Below are 20553 nucleotides of genomic sequence, written 5' to 3'. Positions count from 1 at the left end.
ATGAACAGAAAGGGTGGATAAGGCGAAAAAAAAAGGGTAGGATTGGTTCTGGTGTCAATTAAAACCACTTTAGAAACTACAGTGTAAGTTTCTCAAACAACATTAGTGTCATAAAAAGATAATGGAGACAGATTTCCAGCTTGCTAAGTGCATACTTCATAGTAACTATGAAAGTTACTTTGTAATTTCTGAGGCTTTCAGGCAGGTCTCGTAGAGGTCACACATAGATCTGGGCAGCAGTAACAGGGAACCTGGGGCAGAGAAAGACAAGAACAAGAAGTATAGGGGGAAAAGAAATGCACTTTTTTTATGGCTTTTTTCTGGCAAGTAGTGGGGGTAGGGAATGTTCTCTTGTGATGTCTTTTACTTTACAAGCAGGAAGAGCTATTCTTAAATAAGTGCCTGTGTGTTACATTGGCACTGGAGCAGGTTTTTCTTAAGGCGGTCACCAAGGGATTCCTGAGCATCACAACTGTGCAAGCTGCTGAAAGTAATACAGCTGGTTCCCCTAGCTTATGTCTCGTCTACCACTGCTTGCCTTTGCTTCTGCAGATATGCGCAATGAAACTGGCAGTGTGATTTTTCTTTTAACAAACCCTGTATTCTTGGGCCTTACCCCAGTGGATATCTGTCTTATTTTCAGGCAGCCAAATACAAGTTTACCAGTACTTAGTAAATGCTGTATTGATGATTGAACTTTTCGTAGTGATAGGTCAGGCCTCTTAAGAGCTACTTTATGAGTCATGGTAGAGGAAGCTGAGCGGGCTTGTCGAGCTGAAGGAGAGACATGGTGGCTTGACCGACAGCAGTAAGCCCGACTTTTACATCAACAGACTGGTTGGCATGGTCTCAGGTGACCATGCCCCATCTTTGGCTGGATATCTGCTGTCACTGCTCTGCAGCCAGGTTTGGTAGACTTTGAAGTAGAAGTCTTCCCTTCTATGAGGAGGCATGCCTAACTATGAAGGCAGCAGGAAGGGAACACGTCTCAGTCACAGCAGCACCACTCCAGCAGGGAAAGCCCATGTGCAGATGTCCTCTGTGACTTTGTGAGCAGCATTTGGAAATAGCACTGGCTGAGAACCTCCTGTGCAGTGTCACTGACACCTCCTGAGTCAGGAGGATGACCTGGATCTTTCTGTTCTGCGGGACCTCCCTGTCTAATGTAGCAGCAAATAAGGGACGCAGAGGTCCTAAAAGTCACCTTACCTAACCAGAAGTACTAGATCCACTGGTGAGGTAGCTGTGTCTGCAGCACGGTCAGTCATTCTTTTCCTATGACCCTGGGAACTGTAGGGAGCAGACATGGAAGAGTCAGTGATGAACATAGCCCAGGCTCTGTCAGCTCTACATTTTGTATTTTGATACTAGATGATCTTGTGAGCAATAAGTATTATAAGCTTTGTTTGAGTATATTTAAGGTAAGCCTAGTGCTTTTCAAAACACATACCTGCTGGAAGAGTGACTGTCCGTAAAAAGTGGTAAGGCAGCAGATTTCCATAAAAAAAAAAAAAGTCCTGAAAAAATTTGGGCAGTACAAAAAGGTGAATGAGCAGGCAAGGCACAACATGATCTTGGGTGTATTGGCTAGCAAGCCAAAGGCTTCTGTTGAGCAGAGGAGCAGTACGGTATGACCATTAGCGGTCTGATATGGAGCAGGGTTATATCTCATATCTCAGGTGATCTGGTTCTGTGGCAGTCCAACTTAACTGGAAATTGCAATCTAAATTTTTTACAGTGATTTGCTTTTTTAGACTTCAGTGTTCTGATTTAAAGCATAAAAAACAAAGTATTTCCCGACTGGTATATGACTGTATAAATAGTATTGAATGCTTAAATCTGTTTCTGGATGGAGAAATTTTCTTCTTCAGATAAGGAAGACCAGTGAAATTTTTCAGATATTCTTTGGCTATTCAAGGGTTTTCTGTGAGGAGGTGTCTCCTTGTTCTTCCCCAGGAAATGTGAAGAACAGTGAAGAGTGACAAAGTTTACAGACTACAGAAGAATATGAGAATAGGGAAACTGGGAGAAGAGGAGCAATTTTTTTGGAAAGTTTCCTTATATTTGTATTTCTATGAAGTAGGGAGGAATAAGGAGAAGCAAGGTCTGAATATGTGATACCATGGACATTAGCAGAATAGGAGAAAAAACCTCACAAGACTGCTTATGCTTGCCTCTCTTTTTTGTAGCATCTGGCTACAATCATTTGTTGCTAGTTAATTTAGCATATCTCAGAGAAAGCGATCTTTCATGAGAAAATGGGAAGGGGATACTAAAATAATTAAACATTCTTAAAAGGCAGAATATCACTGTAATGTAAATCTTAATGTAAAAATATTCTAGATGTGCTCTACAGGTCTCCTGCATTCTGGCTGAATCCAGCAAGGTAGAAGGAGATTAGCAGAGACACCATCCCTTTATGGAGTATCATTTGCCAAAGTGAGATGTACTTAGTGATGATGAGAGCCAGGGTCTAATTTTGTAGGTCTGATCTCAGAACTGAGATCTGTGTTGAATCTTGGGGAAAAGCTGTGGAGATTCTGTTTCAGGTTATTTTTCTCAGTGCAAATATGATTTTCTTCAGTACTCTTTTTGATAATTAAAACTGTGCAAACATCCCCTGCATTTTGTCATATTTAACTTCTCTCTTAGGAACTAACTTTGTGTTAGATTACTGGAGGTGGGTTAACATAATGCAGATTTTTAAAGGATTCCAAGACAGGCTTATTGAACAGCAGATACATAAGCCAGGTGCCTGTTCCTGGAATATGTGTAGAAATTATATAATAACTAGCAGACACATCAATAAATGTGATGTTCTGAGGATCAGTCAATGTAACATCATAAGGGAAAATCTGATCTTGCAAACTTACTGAAATCTTTTGAAGAAATTGTCAAGGAAAATGCATTTGTTATAATCTGCTTGAATTTTCAAATGGCATAGCACACAATCCCTTTTTAGAAGTCTTAAAGAATCCAAACAGCTTTGGGAAAGAGGGAGGGTCTATTGCATGCAGAACTTGCTGGTTAAAAAATAGGAAATGGATAGAAATAAAGAGACAGTTTTTGCAGTGGTTGAAGGTTATTGATAGAGCCCCACATAGATCAGTGCTAGGACCTCTGCTGTTTGATGTGAGGATAAATAATCTAGAAAAGATGGTAAGTAGTGAGGTGATAGTCTCTAGACAATACTATAAATAGTGTCCACTGCAAAGGAATTTTATAAGACACAATGGTAAATAGGATACAATGCTCAGTATAGCTAACGGTGAAAGATTCATGTGGTTGCGGGGGGAAAAAAGGGTCCTAAATTTATATTATTACAATTCAAGAACAAGATCTTGAGGTTATAATAAAAACTGTTAAGAAAATCAGTTTAGTCTTTAGTACCAGTCCAAAAAGTAAATTAAGTGTTGAAGTAGAGGCCATGGTTCCACGATGTGAATACATGCATTTTGCATGTTATACACAGCTCCTCGTCTCCTAACTCAAAAAGGTGTTAGTAGCATTGGAAATAGGAAAAGCAGAAAGATCCTAAAAGTTGCACAGAATCCATTTCTTCAGAATTAGGGTTAATCAGTCTGTACAAGAGCAAAAGGCTGATATGGCAGAAGGGGGATCACCTGTAAAAGGTGAAATGTGGACATCTCTAAAGTCACAAGTAGAACGGAGAGAGTAAATATGAAGAGATTTTGCTGCCTACCTCTCAGTTCTTGTAGACAGCGAAATGAAATTTAACAAGTTGCAGGTTAAAAACAGATATTTCTTCACAATGAATAGTTAAGCTGTGAAATTTCAGTATGCTGTGGCTGTTAAAATTTTCCGCAGGTCTGGGGAGTTTTTGAACAACTTAGTGGAAGAAAAATGCATTAGAGGTTATTAATATAAAACTAGCGTGTCTGGCTCAAGAATTCATCTAGTGGTAAATCGCTGAAGACTGGGAGGGTATTGTGTAAAAGTATCTGTTCCTGCTTGCCCAGTTTTTGTACCTTTCACTATTATACTCTGCTGACAACTCTCTGGACAAGGAATTAGATGAGAAGTATCTGATGCAGTATGGCCGTTATTATGTTTACAATATTTAGAAACAAAATCAGAAAGAAAAATGCATATATTGGTATCAACAAACTTAAAATCACTAATGTTATATAACATCTGTTTGATTTTATATTTGTGAAGTCTAAAACAAATGGAAATTTTACTGCAAACCAGATATGAAACTGTTTTGTGAAAGTACACAATAAATTGTATTAATCAATAAAATGGAAATATAAACAGTATAAGTGGTAAATAAGATCATTAGAATTGAAAAAGTTATCTAGTTTCCATTAATAACATTTGAGTATATATAATGAAAATTGTCTTCAGCTTGCCTTAGCTTATGTCTTGAAGCAGAATTGCTGTTAGGGATAGAAATCCTTCAAAGTAGGAATAAACTAGTTTTTCTATTTTTCTCTCATTTAGACTTTTGGATATTTATTCCTAAGCAAAATTCACATTTATTTTTGAGAATTTTCACTTTTTTTTTGCAAGTCACTCTGAAATAACTTCCAAAACAGTAAAGGACTCTTACCAGTCTTTGTCAGACCTACCATAATTTTTAATTTATGCTATAACCCTTCCAAATCTACAGAGCTGAAAAAAAAACTCTGTGGGTTTTGCTTTTTGTAGTATTTTAAAAGGCTTATTTCGTATTTTTGCAATTCCTCTTTTTTTAGTTTAGTAATGTAGCTACAAAAGGTTAAAGTTTTTACTTTCATTGTCTGCTGTAGAAGCCAGGTAATTTTTCAGATTTTCAAATTAAGTATCAATTGAGCCCATTATCTCAAGTACACATTGGCTCCAAGAATCTATTATAATTGTTTGAGTATTGGACACTATGGATGCAAGGAATAAGAAGGCTCATAAGTAAATATCAATGATGAGGAATTCTGATTTCAGGACAAGGTCAACCACTTTATCTATGGACTAACGGAATTTCTTCCCTTAGCAGATTATTCATTGTCTATTAAGCTTTTTACAGCTCTTTCTGTAATAAATAGTTCTGACTACTCTCAGGAAAGGTAACGGATTTTATCAATTTTTGAGGTTGCCATCTAGGAAAACAGTTTCTCTATAGCATGCAGAAAAAGGTAAATAAATCAGGAATGCAACTCCTGCAGCTCCTCAAAACTCATTCTGGTGGTGCATCCACAGAATTCCCCAGGAAAAGATATCTGAGATTTTTCCAGAATTTCAGCACCATCCTGATCCTTTCTTATTAATTAAATTTCAGTCTTGTTAAGCACAAGGATAGGAGCCCTTACTGTCATCAAGGATCCTTCATTTCTTGGTACCCTAAAACTTGCTGTCTTCTACAAAAAATTATTGACTATTTCATGAATCTAGGCACTCGTTTTCATCCAGAAACGGCTGGTCTACATCTTTACCTTTTGCTGTCTTAAGTAGCCATTTACCTATGTAAATGTCTTTGACATAATAGTTTTGGATCATTAAATTTAACTGAGATTGTATCTTGCCCCAGATACCTTTGAACAGCCTTCTTGTCTTCCTTCCCTTAGCATTTAGCACAAGTGTAAGATGATGTCCAAAGAAATGTCTTTTTGTTTAAGCCACCCTCATGAAAATTGCTGTTAAAGAAGAAAATTTTTTAAATATTTTGAAGGATGAATAATTTGGTTATATAGGCTGGGTTTGTGACGTATGATATAGCCTGTGTGCTAAACCAATAAAACAAAAAATTCCTGGTTTTCTACAATAGTATTGCAATTATTTAAGATGAAAACCTACCGCAAACTGGTTAGCCTTGATCAGTACAAATGCCTTGGATTTGTTGGAGCACAGATGCTCTTTTATTGTTGCGACACGTTTTCTGCATGAACAGGGAGTTTTTTGTTTTCAGGCATAATAAGAAATTGAAACAGTGGATGTGATAGTGAAATGTTCCAGCGGACACAAGATTTAAGAATCTGGTGACCTGAATGTTGTAGTTCAGAATATAAAAAATGGGGTTTGTATCAAAGTTTTGCTATTTAAGAAAGACTGTAACAGACACATGTAACAAGACTTTTAAAAGAACAATTTACAAAAAAAAAATATAGGTATATGTTCACTGATATTCTTTGGGTGGGTGAGCTGAAGTGTATGCCTGGCCAGAGAGAGCAGAAAAACTCCCTCGTTTATGCTCCCAAACTTCACAGCAGTATTAGCTGTGAAAAGAACAGAGAAAAAGTGAAATTAAAAATTCTTTTATTGCTATCATAGAACATCTGCTTTATTTATTTGTGGATTATATTTTTAATATAAATACGAATTTTAAAGCCCATTGTAACATATGTTTTTCTTAAGCTTGGCTGTCAGGAAAGGTAGTAATATTAATCGTTAGTTTATGTTTCTCTTTGTTTCTGTAGGAAACTTCCTCGTCCTGACTGGAGCATCATATTGACAAGTACCATAGGTACATACTAACTGAAAAAGTTTCAGCCAAAGAAAAGTCATTGTAAGAAACTTATACAGTCTCAACCATTTCCTAGAACGAACAAATGCCAGAATAAGGAATGTTCGTTCAGGACAATCACAATTCACCTACTTGTGTAGGCCCTTTTTTAATATGCCCTTTAGTTAAAACAAACACCTACTAGTTTTGCCTTCTTTGGCTTGCATGACAAAGGCCCATGAATGATGAAAGTTTTGAAGTGTCCTTTCTCCTTTCTGTTTCACTTTCCACCCACTGCCTACTGCAGACTGTTTCCCCTTGTTTTCTGTATTTTTCTTGCTCCTGGCAATCCAGCCAGGCTTGTTACTTCTGCTCTTTTTCCACTACCTTGTCTGGTTGCCAGCAGGAGTAGTGAGAGCACAGGAGAAATGGCATAACTGCTGTTACTGTCTTCTCTGTCTGGCTTCAGCATGACCCCTGGATGTGATCACAGAGACAGTTCCACTAACCATCAGGCACCATTAGCTCTCTTATGATCCCGGTGTCTGTACAGTTACTTCTGGTTAAAGTTTCACATAAATAGTTGAAGAACTTCTCAATTAAAATAATGAAGATTTTATTACTTGAGTAAAACAATGTTTTTTTCAGACTGGCTCTTGAAAACCTTTCTAATATTAAGCATGTATAATGTTCAGTTTGATGCCAAATGGGTCAGATTTTGCAAAATAAGGGACTCTGGTAATTTGCGTTTCTCCTTATACCATTCCTTACCTTACACAGGAAAGGCCAGTAATAGTATTCCACAAAGAACAGCAGTCATTTGTATTGTATTAATGTCTCCATCAGTCACTAGGTGTGTTGATTATGTTAACAGGAGAACTTATATAGGAACTAATAGAACTACATGGCCAGCAGGTCGAGGGAGGTGATTCTCCTCTACCCTACTCTGCTTTCGTGAGGTGACACTTGGAACACTGTGTCCAGCTCTGGGGCTCCCAGCACAAAGAAGACACAGACCTGTTGGAGTGAGTCCAGAGGAGTGCCACAAAAATGGTCAGAGGGCTGGAGCACCTCTCCTATGAGGAAAGGCCAAGAGAGTTGAAGTTGTTCAGCCTAGAGCACAGAAGGCTCCAGGGAGACCTTGTTCCAGCATTTAAATATTTAAAGGGGATTTTGTAAGAAAGAGAGAGGCTTTTTACCAAGGCCGGTTTTGACAAGGCAAGAGGTGTTGGTTTTAAATGGAAAGAAGGTAGATGTGGATTGGACATAAGGAAGAAATATTTTATGATGAGCATGGTGGGACACTGGAACAGATGCTCCAAAGAAGTTGTGGATGCCTCATCACTGGAAGTGTTCAAGGTCAGGTTGGACAGGACTTTGGGCATCCTAGTCTACTGAAAGATGTCCCTGCCTATGATAGAAGGGTTGGACATTATGATCTTTAAAGGTTCCTTCCAACCCAAACCTTTCTGTGATTCAAGCTCAGGTTGCTTTGAATTTTTTTAATAGCTTTATTCTCTCTCTCTGTTTTCTTTGGCTTGATATTTATGTCGAAGCCAAAAATCATTATCATGCAACAAGGTCGTGTTTCATTGTAATTACACTAGAGTCAAGAATATTCTTCATAAATACAAACTGTATGTGACATACTGTAATTAAATTTTGTTATCCATTGCCTTTATGTATATGATTAAATTGTTTGTGTGCAATGGGAAAACCAGCCAAATATTTTAACAGAGGTGTTCTGGCAAAAGTTTAAAATAGTTCTTCAAGTTATGTGTTTGTTTAAATTAATGTTAGATTAGATCCAATATATCTTTTGCAATTTCCATGCCAGAGTCAGAATTTTGCCAGGGGATATATTAAACATTTTATCAGAAGTGCAGCAGTTGCTGTTCTGGTAATTTTCTGGTGTACATAAGGTGCAAGTGTTAGTCTTTGTCACTGCAGTTACCTGAATGACTCCTTCTTAGTTAGTAATGGTGACTTGAGATTCTGGGAACTCAGCACCATGACAAGGAGGTTGCACACCTCTTGGACTAAAAAGAGTTAAATAGTTTCTGAAGTTGTCTCTCAGAAATGTTGTAAAATACTTGTGAAATACCATGTAAAAAACATATTTTGCTGTGGGAATCCATCTCATTTTAGACACACAATGATCTCCTGAATTCTGTGTTTAGACCTTAAATTGAATGTGTTGCTTTGAAGGAGTGCTGACGAGTTAAATTACCTCTTTGTTAAAAGGAAATTGATTTGTTCATTCATCTGAAAAAACTCAAGATCTCTTTGAAAGATCAGCGGGGTCACATTGTCTTTTAGCTTTACGCAGAACAAAACGAGCTCGTAAGAATGCTTCCAGGAAACAATAAAAGTATGTGCGTGTTTGTTTCCAGTCCGGTACGTCTGGGAACAATGTTCGTCATCTGTCTCTGACAGCTGAATGTGCTTTCTTCACCTCCCACTTGAAAGCATGGAAATGGATACTCCTTTAATGTAAACAGAGTATACTTTACCAACTTTCATCCTATAGATATTAATGAAAAAAACACAGTGCACCAAGTAGAGATTTACTCACGTCACTCTTAAAAGTGTAGCTTGCTTAAGTGAAAGTAGAAAACTCTGAAAAAATTGCATATTCCTTGAAGTGTTGTGTGCTGTTCTTCTCAGTGCTTTTGGTTATTTGGATAATAATAGAGAAATTACAGTAAGTGTTGCTTAGTTTGTTCTGAACATGCAACTTGTGGACTATCAGCAGTCTACAGATAGAGCACTGTCCTGTCAGTAGTGTAGTTATGAGCCAGGAGTCAGTGGTAGGATACTGGTATTGTTGCTTTCCTCTGACAATCTGAAATACAGCATGATATTTTGGGAGACTGCACACTGAAAAATCTAGATTTTGTTTGCTCACCTTTTTACTTTATTTAAAATACATTGTCAATGATGAAACCAATAGTTTTATGTTGAAAGGCATTGACTTCAGATATTCATTATTTCCAAATGCAACTGTATGATTTTAGAAAGTGGTGGGATGATGCTTACTCTGTACAGTCTGATTGCAGGTGTCTGACCTTGTGTACTACCTATCCTTACATTTTAAGATCTTCCTTGCAACCCTATTGCATATTTACGAGATACAGCAAGAGCATGACCCTACCAACTGATACTCTTTCATATGAAAAAGCTTCCTCAAACTGAGAGACTTCTGCTTCAGGAAGATGCTAAGGTTTCTAAATACATAAAGGATTTTCAGATTTTGCTGTGGAGGAATGTGCTCATGAGCAGCCCTGTGTTGCCATCCTCTTTGTTTTCTGTGGATATGCCTCGGCAGACGACAAGTTTTGTTTTCAGTTTTATCAGTTTAACACCACTGAAAGTGAAGTTGACATTAAAGCTTTTGACTGATCAGATTCTACCAGAGGGTTGTCTTTAGGCTGTAGTGCAGTTTCAGATTTGTTTACCTGAAACTTAACATGGCTTCTAGAATTGTGCTAAGCTGGGCAAATGTACTTGAAAAATACATTCTGGACTCAGCCAAGGCCAGGGTCAAGGCACATTGCACCCTGTTTAGATTGGTCAGTCAAGTTCCCCATAGGGTTTTCTGCAGCTCACATTTATGTTGCCATCTTCATTCCTTTCATGTTCTAGCAGTGCTCTGTACCAGTATTGGTTGTCTTTATCTTCCCTTTTTCTAAGCAGATCAATGTGATAGGAACACATGAATTTCTTTAGGTTTTCTACTCCATACAGTGTCAGTCTGTGTGTCCCATCTGTCTGTTACTCTCTGAACCATTGCCTTGGTGGTGGTTTCACTGTGGTTTTTTGGTCTATTGGATCTGATTTTGGAGGGGACACACAGTTGACTTTAACTGAACTGAGCTGAGTTGTCACTTTTCTCACAGTCGAGCAAAGGGTGTTTGAATGTTTTTGGCAGAGGCTCCCATCCCAGCCGACACACTGGGCATGATGTATGTATGAGGGTAAGGAGAAACCAGAGAAGCGCTACACTGCCTGAAGTGTGTTCAGGTGCTGCCAACATGAGAGGCATTGCACTGGTTAAGAACGTTACCAGTCTCTCGTTTCGTATTCTTTAGCTTATCACTGATGCCAAGTGTCCTCATGTGAGTCATCAGCTGCTGGTACTTCCTTATATAGGCGCTGGGTGACACTTGTTCCCTTCTGCTTGATGAAAAAGTGGTGCTATCAGCACTGGCCCATGATACAGAAGTCACTTTTGTAGATATTTATTAAACTGACAATGTTTTATGTATTGTATCAAAAGTGTACTGCTACTTTAATCAGTGGAACAGTCTATAGTGAGCTGTTTATAATAAACCAAACAGCGTGCTTGGGATTAAAATGCCGGAACTATCAAGCATGTCGGTCTGTAGCTTGACTTAATCTAATAAAATGTCAAACATTTCTTTTTGTGCTTCTTAACCTTCTGATCTAGATAGAGGAGGCCTAAGGGTTGTAGTGCCGGTAGACTAGGTACAGATATTTTATATTTTAGATTTGAGTAATTACTTAACCTGCAGATTGAAGAGCTAGTGCTAAAAAAAGTTTGCTGTATTTTATGTCTGGAGCCTTAAAATATCATTAAGCTGTCACAATACCATACTGGAGGGTGGCTGGGCACCGCAGCAGGTCTATCCAGGGGAATGTTCATGGCACCAAGCCTGACAGAGTTCAAGAAGCTTTTGGACAACCCTCTCAGGCACGTGGTGTGGTTCTTGGGGCTGTCCTCTGCAGGGTTCTCCCGTGCAGGGCTGGGAATTGGACTTTGATGTTCCTTTTGGGTCCCTTCCAACTCAAGATATTTTGTGACTCCCCTATATCACTGACTAAGCTATAGAAAATGAAATCAGATTATTAAGGCCCTGACAGACTGTTGCATTGGGAACAACTCCAAAGTGTTACCTGGACTTCACAGAACTTTAAGGAGTATTGTTATTTTGAAAATAATTTTCTAAAGACATTGGGCCCTGGAATGAATTTGAAATGATCTGCAATTATAGTTGAAGACTAATGGATATTCCAGGACATAATTAGAGACCGATAACTCTTTTGTTGCATCTTACTAAATGGTGGCTCCCTAAAGTTTAAAAAAAAAACAAAAAAAAACCAAAAAAACAAACCACCAACTACACCACAACAGATATTCCTTTTAACCTGTGCTGCTGGATTTTTCCCCCCAACTATCTGCAGGGATGCAGTCTTTGTCCAGCTATCACAATATATCTTTGATTTGGCTGCACAGTATCTCATCTCTCCTGCCATGTGTAGGTACCTACCCCACATTTCATTTAGATGATGAATGCAAGTACTGTAAACAACACAATTAAAATTAATGTAGCAATTACTTTAGCTCCATCTGTGTAGAATTTTTTCTTAAACTCTTTCTAGTCTGTGCTCCAACTGCCCCAGTTGCATTCTTGGTAAGTGTATCAAAAGCCATTCTTAAAATCCTTTTTTTTCCACAGAGTGGAATTGTGAAAGAAGTGTGTCTGAAAGAAAATATTCTACGTGGATGAAAGTCTTCATGCCTGAGTCAATAAGCCAAAGTCTCAAATTACTAAATTGAGCAGTAACTTTAAGCCTTTAATTTGTGGGTACATATGCCAGCATAAAAAAGATTGTAACCCAAGTTGCTAGACTATCTATCCCACAAGCATATAAATGAGGAAATAATTAATTCTCTCACTACCCCACACTATGTTTTATTCAAGTCAACTCTCAACATTACTGCCACTTTTCAGCCTTGGTATTTAAAGCACAGAGAATGTTATATTGATGATCATTGTATGAAGGGTGAGATGTTGGCATAGCAATTATTTTTTTGTTCTGTACTTTGAGTTGTAAAATGTAACAGAGTTTGATAATTTTGAGCCCCATTCACAAATGTTTAAAGTTGCAGAGACACTTTCATTATTTCCTGTTGATGACTTCAGAACTTTTGGCACAAACCTTTGAATATTTCAGTGTGTGACAAAAAAAAACAGACAGCAAACCCAAACAAGACCCTCCACCACCACTTTCCCATAACCAATTCTCAAGCTTTGCAAGCACATTTGTTACTTAAAGCTTTTTAGAAAAGTTCTCAAGTATCCAGAGAGAACTATTTTTACCCATTAGTTAAAATTTGGCAAATCTTAAGTCTTTACTGTAAACACATAAACATTAGATTTAGCCTAACCTTTTCTGCTGCATGTGAATTGTAGGCATCTGTGCCAGCCGTACATAAAGCAGGCAAGCACATTTGAATGCTTAGTTCTTAATTTTGTCCTCCTGGTGCTTATTTTTTTTTTACTTTATGTAGAGGGGAAGGAGTAAATGAGGAAGAGAAGCCCTAACGGGACTTTTTCTGCTGTTTCTGGGATACAGCCTGGTATTCTGAGTAGTTCTGGAACATAACTTTTGACTTGCTTCATTTGTGTTATTCTGTAGAGAGGATTAAAATTACCAACATCACAACATGAGACTCATCCTAAGCATACCAAGTGATTGGGCATTCTCCTAAACCACGAAGTTGTTCGTGGTTCCCTTCTGCAATAAATTATGATTTATAATGTAGACTCTGCAGTAAATAAGAAACTCAGCTTTTAAAAATGAGCTGTTTAACTGTAGTATCCAAAGCAAATGAAATAGCTACCTTTTGAGCTAACTGTGCCTGAAGCAGAAGATGCTTTTAGGAATGCATTACAGTATTTCATCCTTTTAGCAAAAGCCAGGTGCTTTTGAAAAACAAGTGGTTTTGATATCTCTTTTCTTTATTCTTTTTTTGTAAGCAATTCATTATCACTTGTCTTTTGAAGCGATTAGAAGCCATGTATTGTACACTAACTTTAGTCAATAGTATATTTTATTTTAATAATATTAAGTATGAGGAGCTACGTAAAGTCTTACTTCTTTGACCTTGGCTCATTTAGCTGAACCACTAGAATGTTTTTATAGTTTACATGACAAACTACTGAAGAAGTAGTTTTTAACGTTAAGCTGCAAATTGTATTCAGACTTTTTAGTGTTAAACTGTGGAATTACACAGTGCTACATATAAAAAATGGTTGCAAATGATTATTAGATGCAATCCTGATCTTTACTCATTATGTAGATAGTACTTTTTTTGATGCTAGACATATATAGCATTTTCTTATCTTCGTTAAACCTGAATATTTTTTTACTGATTTTGATAGATTTTCTAAGCAGTGTGATGTCATACAGTCTGTCTCCTTTCCTTTTTTTATTCCCCAAGATTTAGAACAGCTGCTGTATGAACGTGTGCTAGTCCCACATTCAGTGAGAAATTCTGCTTCAGTATTAAAGCAATTTAAATGTAAATTGAGAGAGGTGTGCTATCTCATGAAGGACTTTTGTGTTCAATATATGGTTCCTAAATGAGAGTTAGAAGTATGGTGCTTCAAAAGTACTTACCTGATCCCCCTTGTATAATATTTTATCATTCATTACAAATTTCTAGCAAGCACCATGGCAGCATTTCAAAGGAGAAACTCCTTCTAAAATGCTATTAAGTCATTGCTCTCGTCCTTCTTCAAATTCACTTCTATGACGATGCCCATGGAAAAATCAATAGTAATTGAACAGCTGGTGCAACTGCTCTCAGAATCTCATTGTTACTTTGCTCTACCCGTGTCTTTCTTTATCCACTCTTTTCATCTCATACTCAGTCTTCAAGCTTCTATGAGAGTGTCTGTCTCTTTGTTAAATTTTTATAAAGCTGTGATATCAAAGTGTTGCTTTTAGCAGTGCTAATAAGCCCATATAAATTACTTTTCATTGCCAAAGCAGAGAAATGTGATAGCCCTGATGGAGTTTATAAGAATCTTTCCTTGGACTTTAAGATGGATTGTGTAACCTGTATTTTAGTTTTTGTTAGGCTGGAACTTCTATTTGGCAGTAGAGTAATAAATACATTTTCTCATTTTGAATGAGATGGTTGATGTTTGGAATTCTGAAATAACTTGGGGTATATTTTGCAAACTTGCATTTAGTTTTTCCTGTAATCTTTGGTGTAAAACATAATGATACTTGTGGTTATGATAAATGTTGTGAGGTTACATAGCTAAAGGCTATAATGTAGCCTTTCTGTTAGCACAGAGCTTGAAGATTTGGTGGATAGGTCTGCAAACCAAACAAATGGTCTTCTCTGTGTCCTATGAAATTCTATTCAAGCCTCATTTTATTCAGATAAAATAGTTGAAAATCGTCATGTTTGTGTGGTCATTTTTGTTCCATTGTAGTGTTTTGGGATACAGCACATTAAAAAATAGCCTAAGGATTTTTAATCCTGTGTTTACACAAACAGCAAAGCAAGCCCAGTGACACTGACACAGCACACTACCCCTGCAAGCCTGGGAGTTGCTGAAACTGCTTTAGAAACATCTGTGTTCAGCCCCCAGGAACTCTCCAGGTCCCTGAGGCTGACTGGGTGAAAGCTTCCAGACCACTTCCCTGCCGCTGTTTCTCCCCCTTCAGGAAATAATACATGAATTACATGCCCTTCACCTTCAAAAACATGAAATGAGAGACTGAAAGAGTGAACCAAGTTTCGCTTCTCTAAATGCCTGGTTCCAGCATTGGCCTTGTTAGCTTTACTGTCCTCTGAGAACATGTAGTGGATTGGAAGCTCTTCATGGAAAAAAGAGCTACACAACGAGGTGGCAAACTGGGTCCCTTTTAGCCATTTTCAGATCCAGAATTTTGTTGCATCAGCTGATCTTTTGTCCTTTTCCTCCTTTACTTGAACTAGAGGTGGTGGATGCAGAGGGTCTGTTTGCTCAGAGATTAACTGAAGACTGCAAATGGGCAGATCTTGAATATTTTACAGAAGGACACTCATGAGCCACAGCAGCTTGAGAGAGGCAGCAGCTGTCACGTCTTTGTTTCTTCTGGACTTCCAAACACGCTGGGAGCCAACTGCTAGAGCCAGAGTACAGAGACAGCTTCTCCTGTCTTTCTGTGTTTCTGCTGGCACATTTAATCACAATTCAGAATAGAAAAAATACTACAGTGTGGCCCACCAAATTTCTAAAGCATAAAAGGCTAATGCCTGTTGTAGTGTTAAAAGATGAAAGACCTTGTGGATACTGTGTGAAGGTGACAGGCATTAGTACAGTTTATTGTATCATGTGGTTTAAGTATGGAATTGTTTTCTCGGTTAGTTTTGATCCTGTCACTTCTCTCCTTGCATTCTTCCAGAGATGGCTTTCTTGCTTTCACATCAAATATAAGCTCTTTGCCATCACCTGAAGGGTTTTTGTTAACTATCCCCATTCTATCATCTTTCATTTTATTTTGATAATGTGATGGTTATATTTGCATTAGCCATTTGCTAAATTTCTATCACCTCTGTGTTGATTTGTGGGTTTGTGTGGAGTTCACTTGTGTCTGTTCAAAGCCACATCATAGCTTTGTCTCATAATCCTTAAAATTCTCCCTTTTCTTTGACTTGAGATTCATTTTGTTTGGAGTCTGGTCCTGTTACACAAACAAGTTTTTTATTCTTTTTATTTCATTCACCTCACTATATCATGTCTGTGTCATGTATAGCCCTTTATTGGTCTCATAGACTGTAAACTTTTTTAATGAAAGCAGATGTCACTGCTTTGTTCAGTGACTTACACAGTACAGCCTGCATAGTCCTAAAATTGCCAGATATGATAATGTACATAATAGTTCAAGCAATGTGCCTACAACTTTTATATTATTAGTCATCAAAGATGGTATAAGGTTTGAATATATCCATACTCCATCAAAATGAAACAAAGTGAATTCAGTGGTGTGATGAACTGATTACAAGATGGAGTTTGCTTCGCCATTGCTTCGCCATTGTCTCGAGCATGGAGTTAAAAAGCCTTGATGCCACAGCTGGGCTGCTGCAGGAGCCAAGCTACTTGCAAAAGCTCCAGAAGGCACCTAGCAAGCCAGCAGAGGCAGGCAGACTAGCAAAAAAAGATAAAAAGTTGTTACAATCAAAAATCGTGGGAAGGACTTACTCTCCCAAATAAGATATGCCAGGCACATCTTGCTTGGAGACTGGGGAACCAGCCAATGGACACTCAGGGCCCACCTGAGTGGTACCAGGCGACCTTTGCTTGGATACTGGTGAACCGGCCAGTGGGCATCCAGGGGCTGTGACAGCGAGGGTATTTAGGGCCATGTCCGGGGACTGCTGTGGGGATGTTTGGGGACTGCTGCAGGAGCTGCCGCCACTCTTACCCTGCTGCTTTGGCTCCTTCCTCAGAGGATACAAGGTGACCAGGGAAGAAGCCCAGCAGAGATCTACCAGCTTACAAACAAGCAGCACTTTATGGTTGTGGTAACTCCTGTCCTGTGTCTTTAACTGTTACCCTTAGCTTTTCTTACTTTTCTATCTTCCTTCTTTCTCTTTGCTCCTTTGTGTTACAAAATAAAGTTGAACTATCATTTTGGGATTGAGCATCTGGCCTTGTTTGTGCCTTAGTCTTGCTTATGAGAATGTTTTAGAACCTGCTTTTCCTCTGCACCTAAGCAGATTGGAACAGGTGTATAGAAGAATTAATCAAATGTACAATTTTACCTTTTCTGCAGAGCAATAACTTGAACTTTTTAGTTCACCCCACACAGACCCTCACTTCTCCCTGCCTAAACCCATTCAGATCTCATCTTCAGCATCTCAACAGTACCACCCTGTTCCTAGTTTCTCTCAGATTGCCTGGGGGCACCATCTTATCTCCTTAAACTCTCAATGCTCTACTTAGGTTTGTTTAATGTTCCAGTTTTGGGCAAGAGACAGCTGTTCTGCAGCTGATGCAAGCTACAGATGTGCTAATTTCCAGAAATAAATACATGGCAACTGGTGATGTTACCTTCTAATTTCAAATGGAAGAAACTTTTGTGCTTTTCTTGGTGTTATGGGCACTAGTGGGATCGTTGTTATTGATTTCCATGAAGATTCTGATATCTCTCAGGCACTTGCTCTCATCTGATTTAGTTTCTGGTCTTGAGAGATGGTAGATAGGGTTTGACAGATATTATAATACTATAAATTAATTTTTTAAGCAAACTTTACTGAAAATCATTCTTTCAAGTTATTTTTGAGATCCTAGCTGTTAAAGATAATATGAACTGCTGGTTGATTAGGAAGAGTGCAGGTTTTTTTCTTGGGTTTATAGACTAAAGCCTTAAACTATCTAGTATTTGGAGTAATGCAGCTGGTTTTGCATCTGAAAACACACTATTCTACAGCACTGAGATCTTTGATGCTCTCGTGCTGTCATGCAGTGCCTTTCTTGAAGCATATAAATATTAGATCTGTATAGTATCTGTATGTTTATATTTTATAATATAGAGATGACAGAAAGATACGAAATTATGCAGAATCCTCATTGTGAAGAATCTAGCTTTGGTTTGTGTATATAACTAAACATATGAAGGGTGTCCATTTGCTTTTAGATGAGTACCTACTTTATTGTTCCTTCTTTAGGTAACTCTGGTCACAGAAGAAAGCATGGGCAAGATGTTTAGCATGTGGAGTCAGCTGATTTGGTAGTATCATTGTTACCTCACAAAAGCTCAAAATAAGGGTTGCCTTACCAACATTTTATAGGAAAAAAAGGGATGAAAATGTAGGCCACCAAGGCCACATCTCTCCTTTTTGAACAGACCAGACTGCACTGATGAGATTAGGATGAAAGTGGTCTTTTTCCTCCCCTTCATGAAGTGATCTTTCAGATAAACTACAGAGAGGAGTCAGTGCAAGACTCCTGCTGGTAGGATCTCTTGCTGAATGGGATCTGAGCAAAGCCATAGTAAGCCTGGGATGCAGCTTGATGCATAAGTTCACCAGGGTAGCTGTGAGAGGTCAGCTCCAAGGAAACAAATATATTTCATTGCAGCTTTTCCCCAGGTTTCCCCAAACCCTTTTCACATGAATCCACACCCTGATTCCCTTGGATTTTCTGCAGCTCTATACCCCTTGTATTCCTCTATTTCTTCTCTCTATAAGGCTGGTGGGGCCACAGTTAACTGTGCTGAAAAGCCAATGTAGAAATAGATGCTTTGAGATAGTCCCAACAAGTTGAAATAAGGTACTGGGCAGCTCCTCCCCTGTCTAATTATATGTGCATACAACTTAGTAATTCTCAATCCCCTAACCTGCTGTGCCTGGCATATTTGGATCCCAGCGTGTGCTTTGTGGAGTGAAAGGTCTGGCAGGGAGCAGTCTGGATGGGATGACTCATGCACAAAAGAGAGCTCCTAGAAGGTTCACTGTGCTACCAGCTGCAGCCTGGTGCTAACACGCCTGTCTGTCCCCCTGACATAAACCAACATGTGCTCTTTCCAGCTGCACAACCGGATAAGCTTCTGCTGTCCTGTCTCATGAGCGGAGATGCTCTGTCCGCCCTGTCTTTATGCAGCTCAATCTGCTGGTTGCCTCCAGGTAGAGGTGAGAGGCTGGGGAGTGTAGCAGCTGGAAAGTACTTTGAAGTATTTGTAAGGTGCAGTTGGTTTGTGCCAGTACAAATGTCAGGTGTTGTATGGCCCCATTCACTGTTGGTCTACATGTAACGGGTAGGTGTTTAAGAATCTGCTAAGGAGAACTGTTAAGATTGGGCCACGGTAATAATTCCTGTGTTCCTGTGTATTTGTCTTGCTGGCACAGAAGGGTGCTGTTTACATCCACTTACACAAGCACAGGTGCTTCAAGCACATTTTTACATTATTTTCTTAAATTAAAAGTTAAACTGATGTCTGCTTTATTGCATGCTTTTAAAGAATTTTACCTCCTTGTTTAAGAATTTTGCTTTAGATCTACTCTGTTTCTGAAGTAATTTCTAGTTTTTATGGAATTCTCACTCATGGAAATTTGTTGTTCATGGCAGTCTTCTAATACATGTGGATATTGGACATTTATTTCTTTTTTTCATGTTTTCAAAGAGTACAGGCAGTGAAGATATTTACACAGAGAGGCAGATGGCACAATTTATCAGGGAAATAATCTCTGAAGAACTGGGAATTTGTGTGTATTTATGTAGAAGGATTTCAGCAATTCATGAGGCAAGCTTACAGGCCCTATGTTCTTCTTTTTCACCTGCCAATTTACAGTGCTGTAGCTCTGGATGAATTAATCTAGGAAAGAGTGTTTAACAGAGTAACTGAAATATCGTTTGTCTCTTTTAGGCTGTGAAGCATGTTACAGAACCGTACAACAAGTGGATGAAGGGGAAAGGAAGAAGTGCCCTTGTTAGCTAGGATAGCAACATGGGAAATACAACCACCAAATTCCGGAAAGCTCTTATAAATGGAGATGAAAACTTGGCCTGCCAAATCTACGAGAGCAACCCTCAACTAAAAGAAACTCTTGACCCAAATACTTCTTATGGAGAAACGTACCAGCACAATACTCCGCTCCATTATGCTGCGAGGCATGGAATGAACCGTATACTGGGGTAAGTAGGATTTGAAGTTTTGCTTGGGTGTGAATAACTGACCTAACAAATGCAAGAGTGTCAGGTAGGGTATAAATACCTGATGTGCGTGTGCGTGGATGTACACATGTATGTGCATATGTATGTGTGTCTTGCACACGCAGACTTTGTAACATGTTCAAGTAGAAATAGAAAACATGCAAATCAATCTGTAATCACAGATTGGTATAACAGTCTTTAGTTTTATTTTTAGTATCTGTTGCTCTGTTGTAATGTTAGCCTCAGGCAGTTTTAGCTTGCTTCCTGAAAACTCATATACCACAGTTCTTTGAAAATAATGACTGTTCCACCATTCTTGTTGTGTTTTCCTGTCTTAAAATAATCTGTTTGCAAAACCATATGGATACCATACTGATTGTGACTACTTCTAGCTGTCACAATATATATTTATTATATTTATTCTTCTGTATTTTTATCAGTGCTCTGAGATCAATTAAAGATTAGGCATCTTACCCATGTCCAGACATTGCAGGCATAAGTTGTTCTCATCTACTGTTTGTGAAGCTAGTACCAAGCAAACATTGCTAAACCTCTTCTTCAGTAGGCACTAAGTTAGAAAGAATTTCATAAATATTCTCTTCCTTTTATTAGGAAACAGAACAGAAATAAATACTGAACTGTGTTATTGATAAT

At 38.4% G+C, this 20553-nt stretch overlaps 1 protein-coding gene across 5 annotated transcripts in view; it reads left to right on the top strand.

Annotated features, from left to right (window-relative positions):
- The window catches only part of ANKIB1 (ankyrin repeat and IBR domain containing 1), an 84482-nt gene that overhangs the window by 12723 nt on the left and 51206 nt on the right, over nucleotides 1–20553 (top strand). For 4 of the 5 annotated variants that reach the window (XM_050326893.1, XM_050326863.1, XM_050326873.1 and 1 more), the window contains one exon: nucleotides 19613–19881. In XM_050326893.1, coding sequence (XP_050182850.1) covers nucleotides 19694–19881 — 188 coding nt within the window. In that variant the 5' untranslated portion in view covers nucleotides 19613–19693. Of the gene's footprint in view, nucleotides 1–6439; nucleotides 6458–19612; nucleotides 19882–20553 lie in introns of those variants that run through there. The other variant, XM_050326882.1, reaches the window with a different exon arrangement.

This window comes from Myiozetetes cayanensis, unplaced genomic scaffold, assembly GCF_022539395.1.
Source record: "Myiozetetes cayanensis isolate MyiCay16 unplaced genomic scaffold, myiCay2020 scf1, whole genome shotgun sequence".
Lineage (NCBI taxonomy): Eukaryota > Metazoa > Chordata > Aves > Passeriformes > Tyrannidae > Myiozetetes > Myiozetetes cayanensis.
This window is presented reverse-complemented; position numbering and strand designations above follow the sequence as displayed.